Source organism: Cetorhinus maximus, unplaced genomic scaffold (assembly GCF_964194155.1).
Source record: "Cetorhinus maximus unplaced genomic scaffold, sCetMax3.hap1.1 HAP1_SCAFFOLD_523, whole genome shotgun sequence".
Classification (NCBI taxonomy): domain Eukaryota; kingdom Metazoa; phylum Chordata; class Chondrichthyes; order Lamniformes; family Cetorhinidae; genus Cetorhinus; species Cetorhinus maximus.
This window is the reverse complement of record NW_027596465.1, coordinates 204,026-227,956: the sequence shown is the minus strand read 5'-3', so window position 1 is coordinate 227,956 and position 23,931 is coordinate 204,026. Positions and strand designations below refer to the sequence as shown.

Sequence of the window (23,931 nt, the reverse complement as noted above, 5' to 3'; positions counted from 1 at the left end):
GAGTTGTAGGGTCTGGAGGTGTTTACAGAGATAGGGAGGGCTGTAGGGGTCGGAGGTTGTTACAGATATAGGGAGGGTTGTAAGGACTGGAGGAGGTTACAGAGTTGGGATGGTCGTAGGGTTCGGAGGTTGTTACAGAGATAGGGAGGGTTGTAGGGACTGGTGGAGGTTACAGAGATAGTGAGGGTTGTAGGGACTGGAGGAGTTTACTGAGATAGGGAGAGTTGTAGGGACTGGAGGAGGTTACAGAGATAGGGAGTGTTGTAGGGGATGGAGGATGTTACAGAGATAGGGAGAGTTGTCGTGAATGAAGGAGATTATAGAGATAGCGAGGGTTGCAGGGGCCGGAGGAGGTTACAGAGTTGGGAGGGTTGTAGGGGTCGGAGGTTGTTACAGAGATAGGGGGAGTTGTATGGACTGGAGGAGGTTACAGAGATAGGGAGGGCTGTAGGGCCTGGTGGAGGTTACAGAGATAGTGAGGCTTGTAGGGACTGGAGGAGGTTACAGAGATAGGGAGTGTTGTAGACACTGGAGAAGGTTACAGGGATAGGGAGGGTTGTAGGGGCGGCGGACATTACAGAGATAGGGTGGGTCGTAGGGGTGGAGGAGGTTACAGAGATAGGCAGGTTTGTAGGGGCTGGTGGAGGTTACAGAGAAACGGAGTGTTGTACCGACTGGTGCAGGTTACAAAGATATGGAGGGTTGTAGGGGTGGCGGAGGTTACAGAGAAAGGGAGGGTTGTAGGGGCTGGAGAATGTTACAGAGATAGGGAGGGTTGTAGGGGTGGCGGAGTTTACGGAGATAGGGAGGGTTGTAGGGACTGGAGGAGTTTACAGAGATAGGGAGTGTTGTAGGGGCGGAGGATGTTACGGAGATATGGAGGGTTGTAGGGGTTGGAGGAGGTTACAGAGATAGGGAGGGTTGTAGGGGTGGCGGAGTTTACGGAGATAGGGAGGGTTGTAGGGACTGGAGGAGTTTACAGAGATAGGGAGGTTTATACGGGCTGGAGGAGGTTACAGAGATAGGGAGGGTTGTGGGGCGGCGGAGTTTACAGAGATAGGGAGGTTTATACGGGCTGGAGGAGGTTACAGAGATAGGGAAGGTTGTAGGGGCGGCGGAGTTTACAGAGATAGGGAGGGTTGTAGGGACTGGAGGAGGTTACAGAGATTGGGAGGGTTGTAGGTGCTGGAGGAGGCAACAGAGGTAGGGAGGGTTGCAGGGCCTGGAGGAGGTTACAGGGATAGGGAGCGTTGTAGCGACTCGAGGAGGTTACAGAGTTGGGAGTGTTGTAGGGGTCGGAGGTTGTTACAGAGATATGGAGGGTTGTAGGGACTGGAGGAGGTTACAGAGATAGAGATGGTTGTAGGTGCTGGAGGAGGTTACAGAGTTAGGGAGGGTTGTTTGGGCTGGATGAGGTTACAGAGATAGGTGGCGTTGTAGTTACTGGAGGAGGTTGCAGAAATACGGAGGGTTCTTGGGGCTTGAGGAGGTTACAGAGATAGGGAGTGTTGTAGGGTCTGGAGGAGTTTACAGAGATGGGGAGGGTTGTAGGCGTCGGAGGTTGTTATAGTGATAGGGAGGGTTGTAGGGACTGGAGGAGTTTACAGAGATAGGGAGGGTTTTAGGGGCTGGAGGAGGTTACAGAGATAGGGAAGGTTGTAGGGGCTGGAGGAGGTTACAGAGATAGGGAGTGTTTTAGGGGCTGGAGGAGATTACAGAGATAGTGAGGTTTATAGGGACTGGAGCAGGTTACAGAGATAGGGAGGGTTGTGCGGGCTGGAGGAGGTTGCAAAGATAGGGAGGGTTGTAGGGGCAGCAGAGGTTACAGAGTTAGGGAGGGTTGTAGGGTCTGGAGGAGGTTACAGAGATAGGGAGGTTTGTAGGAGCTGTAGGAGCAACAGAAATACGGAGGGTTGCAGGGGCTGGAGGTGGTTACAGAGTTGGGAGGTTTTTAGGGGTCAGAGGTTGTTACAGAGATATGGAGGTTTGCATGGAATGGAGGACGTTACCGAGATAGGGAGGGTTGTAGGGGCTGGAGGAGGTTACAGAGATAGGGTGGGTTGTTGGGGCTGGAGGAGGTTACAGTGATAGGGAGGGTTGCTTGGGCTGGATGAGGTTACACAGATAGGTAGCGTTGTAGGTACTGGAGGAGGTTATAGAAATAGGGAGTGTTGTAGGTTCTGGAGGAGTTTACAGAGATGGGGAGGGTTGTAGGGGTCGGAGGTTGTTATAGTGAAATGTAGGGTTGTAGGGACTGGAGGAGGTTACAGATTTGAGAGAGTTGTAGGTGTTGGAGGTTGGTACAGAGATAGGGAGAGTTGTAGGTACTGGAGGTGGTTACAGAGATAGGGACGGTTGTATGGACTGGAGGAGATTACAGAGGTAGGGAGTGTTGTAGGGATTGGAGGTGGTTACAGAGATAGGGAGTGTTGTAGGGCCTGAAGGAGGTTACAGAGATAGGGAGGGTTGTTGGTTCTGCAGGAGGTTACAGAGTTGGGAGGGTAGTAGGGGTCTATGGTTGCTACAGAGATATGGAGGGTTTCAGGGGTTGGAGGTGGTTACAGAGATAGGGAGGGTTGTAGAGACTGGAGGAGGTTACAGAGTTGGGAGGTTTGTAGGGGTCAGAGGTTGTTACAGAGATAGGGAGGGTTGTCGGGACTGGGGGAGGTTACAGAGTTGGGAGGGTTGTACGGGTCGGAGGTTGTTACAGAGATAGGGAGGGTTGTAGGGACTGAAGTAGGTTACAGAGATAGGGAGGGTTGTAGGGGTTTCGAGGAGGTTACAGAGATCGGGAGGTTTGCAGGGACTGGAGGGAGTGACAGAGTTGTATCACGATGGATTTGAGGTATCTCAAGTGCAACATTATGTCAAATTTGAATTTCATTGCTCTTTGCGTAATGACCATTTTGAAATGATTTGGAATGTTCATTCAGATTTCTTTCTCCAAAACTATAGTTTATTCATAAAATAATGATCATGAGAGCTGAAAGGAAGGCAGTTAATGTCTTCAGATTAACCCCTGTGATGTGAACAATGGGATTTGGTCACTGAGCAACACTCGGTGACACTGGGATGGGTGACTGGGATCCGGTGCGACTGGGATGGGGTCCTCAGCACTGGGATCAGGAGTCTGTGACATTCCTGGGATCAAATAGAATTGGGAATGTCCAAGAACATGGGGAGTAGAGTCATCTGGACTGGGGATTCCAATCTTACATTTCAGGGTCAGTTTTCTGTTCCTGAGTTCCACCTCACATTGTGCAACCCCAGTCTGTGATTTTTCTCCCAAGGGGAGGTGACCAATATCCTGATATGTTCTCCCAGCATGTGTACGAATGAAGAACATGTGATTCAAAGTGCTGTCCAGCTGCTCTGTGCTTACAAATCTCCAGCACAAGCTGGGTTTAGTTGAAGGTCCTTAATGCCTGAGCTTTAACCTTCCCACAGAAATGAAAGCAGTGATTTACTTATCAGTGTTTCTTGTAAATCGAGCATCGCAGTGTAACCATGTGAAGCTTGGGATGTAATGTACCAGCAGGGAGGTTATATCTGTGGATAAATACTTTCAATCTTTTCCAGGTGACTCGTCTGTCCCAGTTTCTGGGTTCCTTGGGGAGCAGGTTGTGCTGCCCTGTACCTACAAAGGGAATGTCCCAGTCTCAGATTTACTGGCAGTCTGGGATACAGCCAAGAGTGAAATTTTACACAAGTTCATCGCTGGGAACGACGATTTGACAGAACAAGATCCACGATTCAGAAACAGAACAAACCTGTTCAAAGATCAACTGGGACAAGGCAACTGGTCAGTTCTGATCTCTGACCTCAAGGAGACAGACCAGAACCAGTTTTTTGTCACATCTACAAGAGAATAGCTGCAGCTTTTGTAAGGGAGCAAGCTGATATCATCCATCTTTCTGTAACAGGTGAGAGGTTTCTGTTTCAGACATTCTGTATTTAATCTCTGTATGGGTTCGGTCGTTCAGTGGTTATGTTACTAGACGAGTAATACAGAGGCCTGGACTAACAATCCAGAGGATGAGAGTTCAAATCCCAGCATGGCACTTCCAGAATTTAAATTCAGTTTATTAAATAAAAATCTGGAAATATAAAGTTAGTTGCAATAAAAGTGACCCTGAAGCTGTTGGATTGTTGTAAAACCCCAACTGGTTGACGAATGTCCCTTTAGGGAAGGAAACCTGCTATCCTTACCCAGTCTGGTCTCTATGTGACTCCAGTCCCACAGTAACCTGGTTGGTTAAGCTGGCCGAGGAGGTCAGAGGGCAGTTCAAAATGAATTGATATCAAACCATTGGAAAGAAAGAATAGAATACAACTGAATCATCACTGGCTTCATCCCAGGCATCGAAACAGGAAACAACACAGACAAATCCAGGCCAGTCGACATTTTAAAGTCACATCACTAACATCTGGGGACTGGTGTCCAAGTTGGGAGAGCTGTCTGGCAGAGTCATACTCACAGAATTAACCCTGAATCCCAGTCTCCTCTATCACCATCCCTGGGTATGTTCTGGCCCACTGGCAGGACAGACCCACCAGAGGTGTGGTATACAGCCCAGAGGGAGTAGTCCCGGGAATCCTCAACATTGACTCTGAACCCCATGAAGTCTCACAGCTTCAGGTCAAACGTGGGCCTGGAAACCTCCTGCTGATTATCACCTACTGCCCTCCCTCAGCTGATGAATCAGTACTCCTCCATGCTGAACACCACTTGGAGGAAGCAGTGAGAGTGGCAAGGACACAGAATGTACTGAGTGGGGACTTCACTGTCCATCACCAAGGGTGGATCAGTAATACCATCACTGACCAAGCTGATGGAGCCCTGAAGAACAGAGCTGTCAAACTGTGTGATGGAAGGAGTTAATGGAGCTATCAAGCTGCACTCACTCTCCAGCAGAGAGCTCCGTTTGTCTCCAGATGTTGGGGTGCAGGAGGTGGGGCCCATCGCACCTCTCAGGCAGCCTTTACAAGACCCAGTGCACTTACCTTGAAAGTGTATCCCAGTAGACCCAGGATCCTGGGGGGATCTCATCCACAGGGGGATGTAGGCTGCTGGGAATGATCCTGCTCAGGGTAACTCTGGAAACCTTCCATTCTACCCCCCACAGTTAATGCAATCCTGTTGGATTTTTCACTCTGCCAACCATGTTCCTGACCCTTTCCGATCATTTTGACCTGAGTCTCGTTCCTCCCAGAATGTGTTTCCCTAAAGCCCGTTAGAGTCTTTGAACATTTCTGCAGTTTGTTTCACACACAATACTAAACACATGATGTTTTCTTTAGAGCGACCTCAAACACCTGTACCGAACACGCCTGTACCGAGTACACCTGTACCGAACACACCTATACCGAACACACCTGCACCGAACAGACCTGTACCGAGTACACCTGTACCGACCACACCTGTACCGAACACACCTGTACCGAGTACACCTGTACCGAACACACCTGTACCGAGTACACCTGTACCGAACACACCTGTACCGAGTACACCTGTACCGAGTACACCTGTACCGAACACACCTGTACCGAGTACACCTGTACCAGGTAAATCTGTTTCTAAACTACTGCATGTGTTTTCAGCTCTTACATTTGAACATGCTGGATAGACAGGTAGTAACATTGGAAGGTTTGAAATGCTGTGTGATATTTCACCATAGAATGGGTCTGTGAGAATGGGCCCCTTCCTGTCCCTTCCTTCCCATTGCAGTGTTCAGTTTGTTCCCAGGAACAGGAGTCACTCATTCAGACACTGGAGTCTGTGCGGTTCCCCCTCCAACAATCTGCTGCTGTTCACGACTGGTCCTGTAAATCCGTGTGATCCTGGATCCACACAGTAAACAGTTCAAACCGTTTAACTGTCTCAATTCCCACTCCATAAATACTCAGTGCGTAAATCCTAGTGTTCCCAGAAAACACCACATCCCTACCGTGGGAGTGCTGCACTGTCTGAGGCTCAGTACTGAGGGAGTGCTGCACTGTCTGAGGCTCAGTACTGTGGGAGCGCTGCACTGTCTGAGGCTCAGTACTGAGGGAGCGCTGCACTGTCTGAGGCTCAGTACTGAGTGAGTGCTGCACTGTCTGAGGCTCAGTACTGAGGGAGCGCTGCACTGTCGGAGGGTCAGTACTGAAGGAGTGCTGCACTGTCTCAGGCTCAGTACTGAGGCAGCGCTGCAGTGTCGGAGGGTCGGTATTGGAGGAGCAGGGGAGGGGTGGGGTGAAGTGACCAAATATACCATGTGGGGAAGATTTGGCGGTGCTGTGGTTTTCTAACCAGACTAATACTCCGGAGAATGAGAGTTCAAATTCCAACATAGCACTTAAAGAATTTAAATTGAGTTGATTAAATAAAAATCTGGAAATCTGAAGTTAGTTGCAATAAAAGTGACCATGAAGTTGTTGGATTGTTGTAAATCCCCAATTGGTTCATTGATGTCTCTTTAGGGATGGAAACCCTGCCATCCTTACCCAGTCTGGTCGAGATGTGACTCCAGATGTGGGGGTACTGCGCTGGCGCTCTCCACCGATTTTGCAATCAAAAATAAAACTTAATTTCTACTTCACCCTACCTGTACGTTACAGCTTTCCTCTGAAGACACTGAACCACACTTTTCCCTGTCATTTTTGATTGACCTGCTCTCTGACTGAATCCCTGATGATTTCCCCTCCGCTTGTGTAGTAGCGTCCATCCGCCAGCAGAGGGTGGGGTTGTATCACTTTAATCACAAGATCGAGAAACGGGTTTGAGGAAGAGACACTTTGTCCCTTTTGAAATTCATTCACCCAGAGACAAATGATCTCTCGCTGCAGCAGCCAGCGGCTTCTGAAATGACTTCATCACTCGCAAGGCCAAATCAGTTCTTCAATTTTTTTTTTCTCCCTGTAATTATCCTTCCCTTTAATAATTCATCCAATTTCCTTTTGAAAGTTAATTTTGACAGCAGCAGTTGATTCACAGAATGTGTGAGGGGGGAGTACAGGATAATGTACCTGTACAGATATCACAGTATCTTTACAGTGCAGAAAGAGGACATTTGGCCCATTGTGTCTGCACTGGCACTCTGACAGAGCAATCTGCCTAGTCTCAGTCCACTGCCTTATCCCCGTAACCTTGCACATTCTCTCTTTTCAGGGAGCAATCTGATTCCCTTTAGAATACCTGGATCGAACCTGCCTCCACCACCCTCTCAGGGAGTTTGTTCCAGACTCCAACCACCCTCTGGGTGAAAAAATCTTTCCGCACATCACATTTACTCCTTTTGCCAATTATTTTGTATCTGTGCCCTCTAGTTCTTGATGTTCTCCTGGGTGGGAACAGTTTCTCACTATTTACCCTGTCCTTACCCCTCAGGATCTCGAATTCCTCTATCAAGTCTCCCCTCAGCCTTCTTTTCTCCAAGGAAATCAGTCCCAACCTCTCCAATCTATCCTCATAGCTCCAGTTCTTCATCCGGGAATTATCCCTGTGAATCTCCTCTGTACTCTCTCCAATGCCTTCCCATCCTTCCTCAAGTATGGCACCCAGAACTGGATGCAGTACTCCAGATGAGGCCTAACTAGTGTCTTATTTGTTTAACATGACCTCCTTACTCTTGTGCTCAATGCCCCTATTAATAAACCTAAGATACTATATGCTTTATTAACTGCACTCTGGACATGCCCAGTCATCTTCAATGACCAATGTACATATGCACCGAGGTCCCTCTGATCCTGCACCTCCTTTAGAGGATCTCCCTTTGTTTTACACTGTCAGTTGTTCACCGATCAACTGGAACAAGGCAACTGGTCAGTTCTAATCTCTGACCTCAGGAAGTCAGACCAGAACCAGGATCAGTGTCAGATTTACAAGAGAACAGGTGCAGGGTTACACTGGGAGCACACTGATCACATCCATCTCTCTGTAAGAGGTGAGAGGTTTCTGTTTCAGGTGTTCTGTATTTAATCTCTGAGTTATGGGTTTGGTAGTGCAGTGATTATGTTACTAGACAAGTGATCCAGAGGCCTGGACTAATCACCCAGACAATGTGAATTCAGACCCTCTATGGGGAACTTCAATGAATAATGAATTTAAATTTAAAATCTGGAAATATAAAGTTAGTTGCAATAAAAGTGATAGTGAAGCTGTTGGATTGTTGTAAAACCCCAACTGGTTCACAAATGTCCCTTTAGGGAAGGAAACCTGCCGTCCTTACCCAGTCTGGTCTCCATGTGACTCCAGTCCCACAGTAACCTGGTTGACTTTTAACAGCTGCTTCTGGGGCTTTTGTTATGAGGAGAGGTTGAGTAGGTTGGGCCTGTACACATTGGAATTTAGAAGAATGAGAGACAACCTTATTTGAACATTAAAGATTCTTCGGTGTCTTGACAGGGTAGATGGTGAGAGGTTGTTTCCCCTTGTGGGAGAGTCTAGGACCAGAGGGCATAATCTTAGAGCAAGGGGTCGCCCATTTAATACAGAGATGAGGAGGAATTTCTTCTCTGAGGGTAGTGAATCTGCAGAGGGCTGTAGAGGCTGGGTCGTTAAGTAAATTTAAGGCTGAGATAGATTTTTAATCAGAAAGGGAATCGGGGGTTATGGGGAAAAGGCAGGAAAGTGGAGTTGAGGATTATCAGATCAGCCATGATCTCATTGAGTGGCAGAGCAGATTCGATGGGCTGAATGGCCTATTTCTGCTCCTGCATCTTATGGTCTTATGGCTTGGCCGGCTATGGAAAACGGTAGCTGTGCGCTGCCCACAGCACATTGCCTGGCCGAGCTAGAGCCCAGAGACCGGAAAGCGGTTTCGGTGAATAATTTTGGCGACCTGTGTCTGGACATTTTGCTGCATCGGAAGGTGCTGGTGGGGCACAAGCGGCGTCAAACGCTGCCAAAACCAGGGGAGGCTTATATTATAAGGCTTATAATCCTTATAACGGGATTTTTCACGCCTGTGGTCTGAAGTCTTTTCCTCCAAAACCACATGTGTGATCGTGGTCAGGCTTGTTGGAAAGAGCAGAGCCCCCAGCGGTACTATATTGGGTCACCGACACCAACCGAGCCCGGGAAAATGGTGAAACCTGCCGATGAACACCGGGCCTCCTGCACCCACTGGGCTGCAAGGTTGGATTGAGGCGCGGTCACCGACCAGTTTCAGGGCTCTGCCGGCTACAGAGAACGGCAGCTGTGCCCCGCCGGCCCAGCTACAGCCCAGACAACCAGAAACCGGTTTTCGGTGAATAATTTCGGCGTGCTGTGCCCGAACACTTCACTGCACAGGAGGCTGCTAGACAGCCGAGCAGGCAGTTTAACATCTCAGCTGAAAGACAGCACTTCACACAGTTCAGCACTCACTCACTCATTTTGGTATCTCCCCCCCTTCCCCCCACTCCCCTGTCGTTTGGGGGGTCCCCGTGCCACAAGGGTTTGATTGTAAATCTGCTGCTGTTCATCCTTGAATTTATTTAGGACTGAGATAGACCGATTTTAACATTCTCATCCTTTTATCAAACATTCTGTGGCCTCACTCCTCCCCATGTGTAACCTCCTTCAGCCCCACAACCCTCAGATCTCTGCACTCCTCCAATTCTGGTGTCTTCAGAATCCCTGATTTTCCATCGCTGCGTCATTGGTGGCTGAGCCTTTAGCTGCCTGGGACCGAACTCTGGAATTCCCTCCCTCAGCCTCTGCCTGTCTGTGTCTGTCTCTCTTCCTTACCTCCCAACAACACCATTTGCTAATTAAAGCCTAACCCACTGCCTGAACCCTTGTGTAGTTTGGTGTCAAATTTTGTTGCATAAGCACGTAGGATATGTTCTGTTTAAGGTTCTATTTAAATACAAGTTGTTGTTGTTCAGTCTCCTCCTACACTTTTCAAACCACCACCCTTTAACCCAGACATTAGATGATTCAGTCACTGGGAAGGCCATCTCGGATTCCCTTCACTCACTCAATATCCACATCTCCGTGCACACCGCCTGTCCCCATCTACACCCCTCACAGTGGGAGGAGGGACTATTGCAGGGTTCTCTAACTCTGTCCTCTGGCCCTCCCTCTGTCGGTCAGCACAGCTCCTGTGGAGTGTCCAGCTCTTGACCATTGCCTCCCCTGTAAGCCTCCTCTCCTCTACACTCTGTGCTCCATCACCGTGCAGCTCCTGTGACCCACTTTCCAGCTGCTATTGGTACCCAGGATGTTGAGTGTAATTTAATCGGTCTGTGCTCCTGAACGGCTCCTTTACACACTTGTCCAAAGTGTTGGATTCTTTTAATGTCACCTGAACTCTGCAGGATTTTCTCTCCTAGGAATCGACACTCGAACAATCGAAATGAAGCATCTAAGGATGTCCCTTTGACAGAGGTGACCTGTCCAGATGAAACACGGGGCCTTGTGACAACAGCACCTGAGCATCAGGATGGAGCAGCTGGAGAACAAAACCTTCTGGGGAACGGGACTGTCCAGCACCGACTGAGTTTCCCCAGCACTGAGCCTGTGTCAGGGAGGGGAAAATCAGCCCAGAATGGATGATTGTTACATATGAACGTATAGACCTCTGCGCTGTGGAGGCTCCCCCCCACAACACCACCACTGCCCTGCGGGTGCCAGCCCTCCCCCCATCTCTCTCTCTCCCCCCCCCACAATGAGGCACCGTGGACTACGTGCTGAGGGATGTATTAGAGCTTGGGGGCAGCCGCCACAAAGGCGCAATGGGGAAAGGTCGCTGTCTAAGACCTTTCAGCTACAGTGCACCGAGGGGCTGGGGATTGTATAGACCCCTCGGGCTGTACGACTCAGACGGAAAGTGTACAGTGAATACTAAATATATCATCATTGTATTGAAGCACCTCAGAGTGTTAACATGATGTATGTCGATAAAGTGAATAGCTTTGCACTGTCTGACTCTCGGTAATGACCATATTGAAATGTCTGTAATATTGATTCCATTGAAACACCTCATGTCCTGTGTGGAAAAGTGGAATATGATTGCATTTTTTGTGATGGCCATTTCGAAATGCCTTGTAATGTTTTTTCAAATATTTTATGAAAGTATATTGTTCCAAATAAAAATTTTGTATTTTATATCTTCAAAATGAAGTCAAAACAGGTCTGTGGGTCTGGATTTTTAATTTCATATGTTTCCCAGTTGGAGGGGATTCTGATCCTCCAGACAACCCTCAGAGAGAAATTTCTCATTTCTGTCTTAAATGGGCAACCTCTTATTTTTAAACCATGAGCCCCAAGTTCTAGATTCTCCCACAAGAGGAAACATCCTCTCCACATCCACCCTGTCAAGACCCCTCAGGATCTTACTCTTTGAGTCTGTCCAACCCACCCATTCCAGGTATTGGTCTGGTAAACCTTCTCTGAACTGCTTCCAACGCATTTACATCCTTTCTTAAATAAGGAGACCGTTCAGTGCTTCCTTGTGGAGATCATAGTTCAGGATTGAAATCAGAATCACTTCCCACTGACCGTGAGTCCTTGTCACCAACTTGTCATCAGTGAGTCTGAGATGATAATTTCAGAATGTCCAAATCAACAGGAGATCAGGAAAAGGAATTGACCAATTTGGTATTTTAGGGACATTTATTTATTACACTGAATAAGTTCAATAATGTATTGGTACTTACAATTATATTTTGGACACTATTAAGTTTATACAAAAGTTCCCTGCCTTCCATGATCTTTACTGTCATCAGTGTAGAACATGATCTTGGAGAGTTTCCCAATGCAGCTGCAGTTGGTGGCTTTGGCTTGGTGGGTGCGGGGGGTGGGATTACAAGGTTCGGGACTCTCCCTGGATGAACATCCTGTGTCACCAGCTGCTCTCCTTTGGTGGCTCAGGTCAATTCTTCCACAGGACCTCCACCCCTGGAATCGGGGAGAGATTGGTGCCTTCTCTCCACCCAGAAACTGAACTGGACTAGCCATATAAACACTGTGGCTACAAGAGCAGGCCAGGGGCTGGGAATCCTGAGGCAAGTAACTCACCTCCTGACTCCCCAAAGTCTGTTCACAAGGCACAAGTCAGGAGTCTCTGATGGAAACTCTCCACTTGCCCTGGATGAGTGTAGCTCCCACAACACTCAAGAAGCTCAACACCATCCAGGACAAAGCAGCCGCTTGATGGCACCCCTTTTACAAATATTCACTCTCCACCACCGACGCACATTTGCAGCAGTATGTACCATCTACAAGATGCACTGGAGAAACTCTGTAACCTCTTCCAACCCTGTATAACCCTCCCTATCCTTGTAACCTCCTCCAGCCCCTACAACCGTCCCTATCTCTGTAAACTCTTCCAACCCTTATAACCCTCTCAATCTCTGTAACTTCCTCCAGCTTCTGTAACCCTCCCTATCTCTGTAACCTCTTCCAGCCCCAACAACCCTCCAAAATCTCTGCGCTCCTTTCAGCCCCTTGAGCATCCCCCGATTCCCAATCGCTCCAACATTGGCGGCGTGCCTTCAGCTGCCTGGGGCCCTAAACTCTGGAATTCCCATCCTAATCCTCTATCTCCCTCCCTTTAAGATGCCCCTTAAAAACTTCATTGTCTGAGCTTTTAGCCCCTAGTATCTGCTTAGGTGGCTCTGGATCAACTTTTGACTCATTTACAAAACCCTAATGTGCATGGGGGAACTTTTTTGCAGTATTAATGGCGCTATATAAATGCAAGTTGTTTTTTTGTTGTTGTTCCTGTATTAAAGGGGTTCAGCCATTAGATGGCGCTGCTGATCCAAATTTAAAACTGAGCAGCGGCGCCACCAGGTGGGCAAAGGGCGGTATTGCAGAGACAACTTCAGCAACTTTCAAAACAGAGACTTGCATTTCTCTGGCGCCTTCACCTTCCCAGGATGGCTAAAGCTTTTCACAGCCAATTAAATACTTTTCCAAAAGGATGTTCGCTGTAGTAATGTAGGAAACGTGGCGGCCAATTTTCGGACAGCAAGCTCCCACAAACATCAATGTGATAATGACCCAGATCATGTTTTTTTAGTGATGTTGGTTGAGGGGTAAATATTGGCCCCAGGACACCGGGGAGACCTTCCCCCTGCTCTTCTTCCAAATAGTGGCTGTGGGATCTTTTACACGCACTAAGGAGGCAGATGGGGATCTCGGTTTAAAATTTCACCTGAAGGCCAGCATCTCCTTTGGCACCGACCCTCCGACAGCGCGGCGCCCCCTCAGTGTTGATGGGGGGCAGCGGGTTTGGAGAGGGACCGGGAGGTAGGGGGCTGGTTGGAGAGGAACCAGGGTCATGGGGTGGGGAGAGGAAGCAAGGACAGATGGCGGGGGGGAAGAGGAGTGGCGGGTGGCGAGAGAGGGAGTTGGGGGGGGAGAGAGGGAATGGGGGGGGATAGAGGGAATGGGGGGGGGGGGAAGAGAGGGAGTGGGGGGGAAGAGAGGGAGTGGGGGGAAGAGAGGGAGGGGGGGAAGAGAGGGAGTGGGGGGCGAGAGAGGGAGTGGGGGGAAGAGAGGGAGGGGGGGAAGAGAGGGAGTGGGGGGCGAGAGAGGGAGTGGGGGGAAGAGAGGGAGTGGGGGGGAAGAGAGGGAGTGGGGGGAAGAGGGGGAGTGGGGGGGGAAGAGAGGGAGTGGGGGGGGAAGAGAGGAAGTGGGGGGAAGAGAGGGAGTGGGGGGGGAAGAGAGAGAGTGGGGGGAAGAGGGGGAGTGGGGGGGGGAAGAGAGGGAGTGGGGGGGGAAGAGAGGAAGTGGGGGGAAGAGAGGGAGTGGGGGGGGAAGAGAGAGAGTGGGGGGAAGAGAGGGAGTGGGGGAAGAGAGGGAGTGGGGGGGAAGAGAGGGAGTGGGGGGGGGAAGAGAGGGAGTGGGGGGGATGAGGGGGAGTGGGGGGAAGAGGGGGAGTGGGGGGGGAAGAGAGGGAGTGGGGGAAGAGAGGGAGTGGGGGAAGAGAGGGAGTGGGGGAAGAGAGGGAGTGGGGGGAAGAGTGGGAGTGCGGGGAAGAGGGGGAGTGGAGACTCTCTGTAATGACCATATTGAAATGTCTGTAATATTGACAGCGCGGAGCCCCCTCAGTACTGACCCTCCGACAGCGCGGAACCCCCTCAGTACTGACCCTCCGACAGCGCGGAGCCCCCTCAGTACTGACCCTCCGACAGGAGAATGTGTTAATAGCAGAACGAGGGTTTGCAGTCGGTGAAAGAACAACATGGAAGAAGTGACAGATGATTCTTTGGGGTGGGAAGAGGGGACATTGGAAGCGAGAAGGATAGCAAGTGGGGTAAAAAAGGGGATAAATCAATGAATAAAAATGAGCTAAAACAATAAAAGCACTTTCATGACCGGAAGGTGTTGAACTCCATGTTAAGTCTGCTGTTTCTCCAGTTTGCTGTTCTGCTTTGGTGGCTCGGGTCAATTCTTCCACAGTACCTCCAACCCTGGAATTGGGGAGAAATTGGTGCCTTCACTCCACCCAGAAACTGAACTGGACTAGCATATAAACACTGTGGCTACAAGAGCAGGCCAGGGGCTGGGAATCCTGCAGTGAGTAACTCACCTCCTGACTCCCCAAAGCCTGTCCACCATCCACAAGGCACTAGTCAGGAGTGTGATGGAATATTCCCCACTTGCCCTGGATGAGTGCAGCTCCCACAACACTCAAGAAACTCAACACCATCCAGGACAAAGCAGCCCCGCTTGATTAGCACCCCATCCACAAATGTTCACTTTCTCCACCACCGATGCACTGTAGCAGCAGTGTGTGTACCATCTACAAGATGCACTGGAGAAACTCACCAAGGCTCCTTAGACAGCACCTTCCAAACCCACCACCACTACCATCTAGAAGGACAAGGGCAGCAGATAGTTGGGAAGACCACCACCTGGAAGTTCCCCTCTAAGCCACTCACCGTCCTGACTTGCAAATCCATCGGCCGTTCCTTCACTGTCGCTGGGTCAAAATCCTGGAGCTCCCTCCCTGACAGCACTGTGGGTGTACCTACACCACATGGACTGCAGCGGTTCAAGGAGGCAGCTCATCACCACCTTCTAAAGGGGCAATTAGGGATGGGCAATAAATGCTGCCCCGGCCAATGACGCCCACATGAATGAATTAAAAAATCCCCCTCCCCTCCCCCACCCTAACGAGTGTCCAGTTTGTTCCATGAAAGTCCCAAAGTGCCTCAGCTGATGAACACAAGGAGTTGTCCAAAAGGAGGAAATCAGTATTCCAATCTTTACAGAAACTCACACCACCCTGGGAATGTTGTTTGAACAAAGTGGTTTAATTTAATTTACACAAAAGAAAAAAGAAATTTAATGAGACATTCAGAATAAGCCATTTAACTCGCGCTTAACTGACGGTCGATAAATACTGAGTTTTATAAAAGTTTCTCCCATTCACAAGTTGGGGAGCAGTAACACTGTGTTGGTCCGCTGTGATTTTTCTCCAATATCTGTAAAGACTTGGAGAGACATGAACTGGGTGAGGGTCTGGGTAAGGGGCTTCCACTCGCCCCACTGGGGAGCTTGTGTCCCTGGGTTACTTAGGTGGAAACACAAGTCACTGTTTGAGGGTGGGAATGGGCAATGGCAGCAGGAGAGCAGACCAGAGGATCACTGTGTTAACACACTGCGGCCTTTGGTGTGAATTAACACAGCAAGCTCATTCAGGAGGCCATTCAGAGATAGGGACCCTTACCCTAACCTGGGAGAAAGATACAGGAACATGGGAATAACTATTCCCACATTAAGGAAGAACAGCTAAAAAATCCCAGGGATCCAGAGTTGTTCCTCAATACCTCATCCTCAGGAAACAATTCCCCAAATCCCTTTTAAACAATTTTTGGATTTAAAAAATTTAAATTGCTCAATGTATATTGCACAGAAAACACACTCTTTTGAGTGCTAGAGTTTGTCCTAATGTCTTCAGCAATCCATTCGCCAGGCACCTTCTGGAGCCTCACTCAGTGGATGTTGATGGGCTATTTGGCTATGATAAGCACCACAGTTAAGTTTCTTACCCAAGAGAGGCTCTGAGATTTCAACAGGAGCGAATGGAGAGTGATCAGCAGCAGCAAATAAAATAAAAGTGCAAAAACATTAAATATTCCACAAGCCAGATAGATGATAATTTAACAAATACATATTAACAGAGACTCTGGGGTATTTCACACACTCCCCCTGTAAACATGATAAATAACAATCACCTGTCAGGCAATGTGGTCACACCTCATATTTTCAAAGATACCTGAGTTTTTAGTACAGATTTATAATACAGAGACGGCTTCAATTATATATAAAGTATACACAGACCCACAGGAGCAGCAGTGTAAACCCACAAACACACATAGGCAGTGTGGGCCTTACACACACACGTGAGTAGTGAATGTTATATACAGCAACATTTCTCTGTGACTCATTCACACTCACACACCTCGCTCACACACACACACCGCGCTCACACACACACACACCGCGCTCACACACACACACACACACCGCGCTCACACACACACAGCTCAGCCACTTGCAAACATGCCCATGGGTGTTAGAATGGAACAGTTAAGCACAGGGTTGGCACAGCTCAGTGTGAGCGAGGTATCCGATCCCTCTGCTAGCCAGGACCTTCACCACTTGTGCCTTTTGCCGATCTTCGAGCAGTGGGCCTGCACCTGAGGCAGGAGGAAGCCTGGGGGAGGTTGCAGGGCCTTGTCCAGTCCGGGTATCAAGTAGTAGCTGATGAGGGGGACGGGTTGGTAGAATCTGGCATACTGCACCGGCTTGTGAGGGTACAGAGGCCACGCAGAAGTGCACTGGGAGAAACTTCCAGAAACCTAAGGGATAAAATTATTGAATCAATTAAACATGACAAATCAAACACACAAGCTCCATTTAATCCCCAGCCCCGTCTCCACAGGCCATGTGCAAGGACTTGCATTTCTCTAGCACCTTTCCCCACCTCAGGACGTCCCAAAGTGTTTCACAGCCAATGAAGTAATTTATTTGAAGTGTGGTCACTGTTGTAAATAGAGGAAATGTGGGCAGCCAACAATTGCACAGCCAGTTCCCACAGATAGAAAGAGAGACAGACTGTGTTCGGGAGGGAGTGAGTGAGTTTAGGGAGGGAATTCCAGAGCTTAGGGCCCCCAGGCAGCTGAAGACATGGCCGCCAATGGCAGAGCGATGCGAAGCGGGGGATGGTCAAGAGGCCAGAATTGGAGGAGCGCAGAGATCTCGGAGGGTTGTAGGGGCTGGAAGAGGTTACAGAGATAGGGAGGGTTGTAGGGGCTGGAGGAGATTACGGAGATAGGGAGGGTTGTAGGGGCTGGAGGAGGTTACTGAGATAGGGTTGTAGGGGCTGGAGGAGGTTACAGAGATAGGGAGGGTTGTAGGGGCTGGAAAAGGTAAAAGGTAAAAGAGATAGGGTTGTAGGGGCTGGAGGAGATTACGGAGATAGGGCGGGTTGGGGCTGGAGGAGGTTATGGTGATAGGGAGGGTTGTAGGGGCTGGAGGAGGTTACAGAGATAGGGTTGTAGGGGCTGGAGGAGATTATGGAGATAGGGAGGGTTGGGGCTGGAGGAGGTTATGGTGATAGGGAGGGTTGTAGGGGCTGGAGGAGGTTACAGATATAGGGTTGTAGGGGCTGGTGGAGATTAAGGAGATAGGGAGGGTTAGGGCTGGAGGAGGTTATGGTGATAGGGAGGGTTGTAGGGGCTGGAGGAGGTTACACAGATAGGGTTGTAGGGGCTGGTGGAGATTACGGAGATAGGGAGGGTTCCAGGGGTTTATAGAAATAGGGAGGGGTGAGGAAGGATTTGAAATAAGGATGAGATTTTTTTTTAGAAACGGAGGTGTTGCTGGACCAGGAGCCAGTGTAGGTCAGTGAGCGACAGGATAGTGATGGGTGAACGGGACTCAATGTGAGTTAGGGTCTGGGGGCAGTTGAGTTTTTGATGAGTTTCCAGGGGTAGAAGGTGGGAGATCGGCCCGGAGAGTATTGGAACCATTCACTCCGACCCCTCCCAGCACTGGGTGCTCAATGTTCTCTTTACCTTGCCAGTAGCTTCAGCCGTTTTTGCTGCAGTTTCCTTCACTGTTTGACCTTTGGCATGTTCCCCTTCATCTGACGAAGTCTCCGAGTGGCAGTCAGGTGTGCTGCACTCCGAGGACGCGCTGCCTTGCTCAGAGTCTAACGACGCCGCCCTCCTGGAGTCTTGTCCAAACTGAGCGACAGTGAAAGGCAGACTCCCATCACTACACCTGCAGGAATTTCAAATGAAGATTTAGTGGGAATCGGGTCAGGCAGCAACACGCGAGACACAGCCACTAACAACCTGGTATAAACAACAAACACCCACACAAACTGGCAGAACACAGCCGAGGGAAGGTTTACCGTACAGTGAAGGAGAGACAGAGAGCACACCAGTGAGAGAGAGAGACAGACAGACACAATTCCCCCTTTGGAAGTTCCTGTTGAATCTGCATCCACCCCCCTTTCAGGCAGCGCCTTCCAGATCACAACAACTCACTGTGTAAAAAAATTCTCATCTCCCCCTCTCGTTCCGATTCCCTTCAATCTGTGTCCCTCTGGTTACCGACCCTCCTGCCACTGGAAACACTTTCTCCTTATTGACTCTATCCAAACCCCCTCATGATTTTGAACATCTCGATTCAATCTCCCCCTTAACCTTCTCTGCTCTAAGGAGAACAATCCCAGCTTCCCCAGTCTCTCCACATGAACTGAAGTCCCTCTTCCCTGGCGCCATTCGAGTCAATCTCCCCCTCACCCTCCCCAAGGCCTCGCCTTCCCTCCGAAAGTGTGAGGCAGTCGGAATCGGACACAATTCTCCAGATGAGCTCCTTGTGTTTGTCTCTGCGGTGACTGTGTTGCTAAACCATCCAGGTGAAGACTTACCTGCAGCACACCTCCTGGGGATCAATCCACAACGTAATCTCTTTGGGCAGTCTCAACTGGTTATATTCCAGATCACAGTCTTGACAGGCGAGCAACAAGGATGGGTCTGCTTTATGTTTCCTGTTTATCCGAATGCATCTACCAGGGAGAGAAAAAATATACTGAAGGATCCAAGAGGACAGACATTAGACCATCCAGAACCCTACTGGCCCTTTTCCCAAGTTGTACCAAGTCCTGTTCAGCCTTCACCCCGTCACTCACTGACATACATTAGCTCCCAGTCCAACAACGCCTCCATTTTAAAACTTTCATCCTTGTTTTCAAAACTGTCCCCACAACCCTCCCTATCTCTGTAACCTCCTCCAGTCCCTACAACCCTCCCTATCTCTGTAACCTCCTCCAGTCCCTACAACCCTCCCTATCTCTGTAACCTCCTCCAGTCCCTACAACCCTCCCTATCTCTGTAACCTCCTCTACTCCCTACAACCCACCCTATCTCTGTAACCTCCTCCAGCTTCTATAACCCTCTCTATCCCTGTAACCTCCACCAGCCCCTACAACCCTCCTTATCTCTGTAACCTCCTCCAGTCCCTACAACTTTCCCTATCTCTGTAACCTCCTCCAGTCCCTACAACCCTCCCTATCTCTGTAACCTCCTCCAATCCCTACAACCCTCCCTATCTCTGTAACCTCCTCCAGTCCCTACAACCCTCCCTATCTCTGTAACCTCCTCCAGTCCCTACAACCTTCCCTATCTCTGTAACCTCCTCCAGTCCCTACAACCCTCCCCATCTCTGTAACCTCCTCCAGCCCCTACAACCCTCCCTATCTCTGTAACCTCCTCCAACCCCTACAACCCTCCCCATCTCTGTAACCTCCTCCAGTCCCTACAACCCTCCCTATCTCTGTAACCTCCTCCAGTCCCTACAACCCTCCCTATCTCTGTAACTTCCTCCAAGTTTCTATAACCCTCCCTATCTCTGGAACCTCCTCCAGACCGACAACCCTCCAAAATCTCTGCCTTCCTCCAATTGCAGCCCCTTGAGCATCCCTTGATTTCCATCGCTCCACCATTGGTGGCCGTGCCTTCAGCTGCCTGGGGCCCTAAACTCTGGAATTCCCTCCCGAGACCTCTCCACCTCCATCTCCCTTCCTTTAAGATGCCCCTAAAATTTCATTGTCTCAGCTTTAAAGGGGCTTTAAGCGGTTCAGCTGCTCATCCAAATTTAAAACTGAGCAGCGGCGCCACCAGGTGGGGAAAGGGCGGTATTGCAGGGACAACTTCGAGCAACTTTCAAAACAAAGACAATCAATGAACTCTCTCCCCCATCCCCACCGCCTTTCCGATCCCCCTTTTCTCCAATAATTTATATAGATTTTTCTTTTCCCACCTATTTCCATTATTTTTAAATGTATTTCCATCAATTGTTTTATCTCTTACCTTCTAGCCTGTTTCGATCCCTTCCCCCCACCCCACCCCCACTAGGGCTACCTGGTACCTTGCTCGTCCTGCTTTCTACCCTTAATGTCCCCATTAGCACATTCCTTAGATAATATCACCACCGTCACCACCTCTTTGCCCTTTAGTCTATGACATCTTTTGGTTATCTCCACCTTATCACTGGCCCTCTATCCAGCTGTACCTGTCCCACCCCCTCTTAAACCTCCTTATATTTCACCTCTTTTCTATTTTTCCTTAGTTCTGTTGAAGAATCATACAGACTCGAAACATTAACTGTTTTCCTCTCCGCAGATGCTGCCAGACCTGCTGAGTTTTTCCAGGTATTTTTGTTTTTGTTTTGGATTTCCAGCATCTGCAGTTTTTTGCTTTTTTCAAAACAAAGACTTGCATTTCTCTGGCGCCTTCACCACCCCAGGATGTCCCAAAACCTCTCACAGCCAATGAAATACTTATTCAAAAGTATGTTCACTGTGTAATGTCGGAGACGTGGCGGCCAATTTGTGCACAGCAAGCTCCCACAAACATTAATGTGGTAATGACCCAGATCATCTGTTTTTTTAGTGATGTTGGTTGAGGGGTAAATATTGGCCCCAGGACCTTCCCCCTGCTCCTCTTCCAAATAGTGGCCGTGGGATCATTTACACCCACCAAGGAGGCAGACGGGATCTTTGGTTTAAAGTTTCACCTGAAGGCCAGCATCTCCTTTGGCACTGACCCTCTGACAGCGCGGCGCCCCCTCGGCACTGGCACTGTGGAGTGTCAGCCTGGATTATGGGGCTGAAGTCTCTGGGGTGGAGACTCAAACCCAGGACTTGTTCCATCTGCTCTCGCAAGTGGATGGACAATGTCCCTCAGCGCAATGCAAGAAATAGTGAGGAGGGTCCTCCCTGGTGTGCTGTCCAATATTTTATGCTCTTTCAGGGGGAAGCTGGATAAAAACATGGGGCGGGCAGGGGGCAAGGAATAGAAGGATATGGTGATGGGGTGAGATGAACAGGGGGTGGGAGGAGGCTCGTGTGGAGCAGAAACACTGGCACGGAGCAGATGGGCTGAATGGCCCGTTTCTGTGCTGTAATATTCTAGCCATTGTACTGGGCGGCTCTGCTGTTTGCTTACCTGTATGCTTGTCCTTTGCTGGGATTGGCTGGGTACCAGTGATTCTGGTATTTTCGGTACAGTATCGCAGTGAGCTTCTCCCCAAACTCCTCGATCTTTTCCTGATGTAGCCTGCTGCGATTCCTGACCATGCTGACCAGGAAGGACACTCCGGCTCCGATCTCCTCCTTCATCGTCTCCTGGTGTATCTGCGGGGGGAAGGTGGGGGTGTTTAGAGATTAACCTGTTCAGAGTGTGTTACAGTCGGGGATGTTGGGGTTGGGTGAGGGAGGGGGGTGGGGAGAAGGGTGATGGAATATAGAGATCATGGTCTGGCTGCTGGAATGACCCCTTTGTGTCAACAACATCCCACCCCCACCACCAGCAACTCTTTTACCTGCCCCCCCCCCCCCCCACAATAGTGCTGGCTGGCGAGCTATTTGACTGTGGTAGGCATTGCTGACAAGACCCTTCTGGAACACGCACCTGGATACAGACAGACTGTTTCCTCTTGTGTGTGGGGGAGACCAGAACTAGGGACCATTGATATAAGATCATCACTAATAAACCCAATGGGGAATTCAGGAGAAACCTCTTTACCCAGAGAGTGGGGAGAATGTGGGACTCGCTCCCACAGGGAGTGGTGGAGGTGAATAGTATCGATGTGTTTTAGGGGGAAGCTGGATAAACACATGAGGGAGAAAGGAATGGAAGGATAGGGTGATGGGGTGAGATGGAGAGAGGGAGGGTGGGTGGGAGGAGGTTCGTGTGGAGCAGAAACACCGGCACGGAGCAGATGGGCCGAATGGCCTACTGTATATCCGGTGAAGAACTCACATTTCTGTAACGCCTTTAACCGCTGCAAGATATCCCAAAGAGCCTCACAGCCAAATGACTCCCTTCCATTTATGAAGTGGGGGTCACCATCGTAATGGGGGGAAAAGCAAAAGCCAATTTGCGCACAGCAAGATCCCACAAAGGACAATGCGATAGTGACCCAGATCCGATTTTTATTTGACAGCGATATTCATTGGGGTGGGAGAGGGTGGGTGAATATTAGCCCCACAACATTAAAACGGAAAACGTTATAAAGGTAAATGGGAGGACGTGGAGACAGGGACAAGGAGCCAGTCCTTACTCCAGATGTTGTTCATAGTCACACAGCAGGAGAAGGACATCCCTCTCTCGGACAGAACACTTTGCATTCAATGTCCGAGCGTAAAACAGTAAAAGTGAGAGTCAATCTCACATCCAAATTGCACTGAAGTCTGCCATCCTTCAGATTGTTAAAACTGTCCTCAGGTGAAACAGCTGATTTTTGTAAACATGTTGTTTTGTTTCTAACTGCGGTGGATTCAGAGACACAAGCTCCATGGAAGCCCTGTCGGCCCAGCAAAGTGAGTCAGTGTCTCAGTCCGTCGCACACTTACTTCTGACTCACAGTGTTGTGGGCACCAGCCCCCCCAGTACAAAGACCAGGAGCTCACAATCCAGACTGACATTCGGCCAAGGGAGGCGTCGCGGGGAGATCCCACCGCCACTATTTGGAAGAAGAGCAGGGGGTGGGGGGGGTGGGGTGGGGGTGGGGGGAGTTCTCCCCGTGGTCCTGGGGCCAATATTTATCCCTTAAACAACATCACTAAAAAAAAAACCCAGATGATCTGATCATTATCACATTGCTGTTTGTGGGATCTTGCTGTGCGTAAATTGTCTGCGGTTCCTACATTACAACAGTGAGCTCACACACAAAAAAAAGGTCCTTCGTTGGCTGTGAAAGGCTTTGGGACGTCCTGAGGTGGGGAAAAGCGCTACTTTCCCTGAGTAACTCTGGTGCCACTGTCCAGGAAGGTGTCCATATCAAACATCCTCCCCCAGTGTCCATTACAGGCCCCACAGAAACCGCAACTACCCTCAGTCTTCAGGTCACACGGGGGCATTTTTGTTTTTCCAATTGCAGGGCGGAGCTAACACTTCCTGAGGGGCCGAGTAACAGAAAACCAAATCTCTCCTGTTCCTCCCTGGGAGAAAATAACTCCAAAAACTACTGCATCATATAGAAGGAATTTAATAAACACACTCTCTCTCACACATACACACTCTCTCACACACACACATAGCCTCTCCCACACACTCTCTCTCACACACATACACACTCTCTCACACGTACACACTCTCTCTCTCACACACACACACGCTCTCTCTCTCACACACACATACTCTCTCTCACACGTACACACGCTCTCTCCCTCACACACTCTCTCTCTCACACACACACGCTCTCTCTCACACACATACACTCTCACACACACACGCTCCCTCTCTCACACACATCTCTCTCTCACACACACACGCTCTCTCTCACACACATACACTCTCACACACACACGCTCCCTCTCTCACACACATCTCTCTCTCTCACACACGCTCTCTCTCACACACACACACATCTCTCTCTCTCACACATTCTCTCTCTCACACACACACACGCTCTCTCTCTCTCTCATACAC

General features: G+C 49.6%; 1 protein-coding gene and 1 long non-coding RNA gene across 2 annotated transcripts in view; one reads left to right on the top strand and one right to left on the bottom strand.

Annotated features, from left to right (window-relative positions):
* The first annotated feature begins 3,896 nt into the window (after positions 1 to 3,896).
* The window catches only part of LOC144673981 (uncharacterized), a 38,400-nt gene continuing 18,365 nt past the window's right edge, over positions 3,897 to 23,931 (top strand). The window contains exons 1-2 of the long non-coding RNA XR_013574454.1: positions 3,897 to 3,923; positions 5,302 to 5,333. This is a non-coding gene — a long non-coding RNA (uncharacterized LOC144673981). The remainder of the gene's footprint in view (positions 3,924 to 5,301; positions 5,334 to 23,931) is intronic.
* Positions 16,440 to 21,617, bottom strand: LOC144673982 (protein BTG3-like). Its single transcript, XM_078535554.1, has 4 exons — positions 21,445 to 21,617; positions 18,867 to 19,004; positions 18,004 to 18,211; positions 16,440 to 16,785 (listed from the first exon to the last, which is right to left on the bottom strand). Exons 1-4 carry the CDS (start codon positions 21,615 to 21,617, stop codon positions 16,579 to 16,581), a joined length of 726 nt encoding a protein of 241 aa, XP_078391680.1. The 3' UTR covers positions 16,440 to 16,578.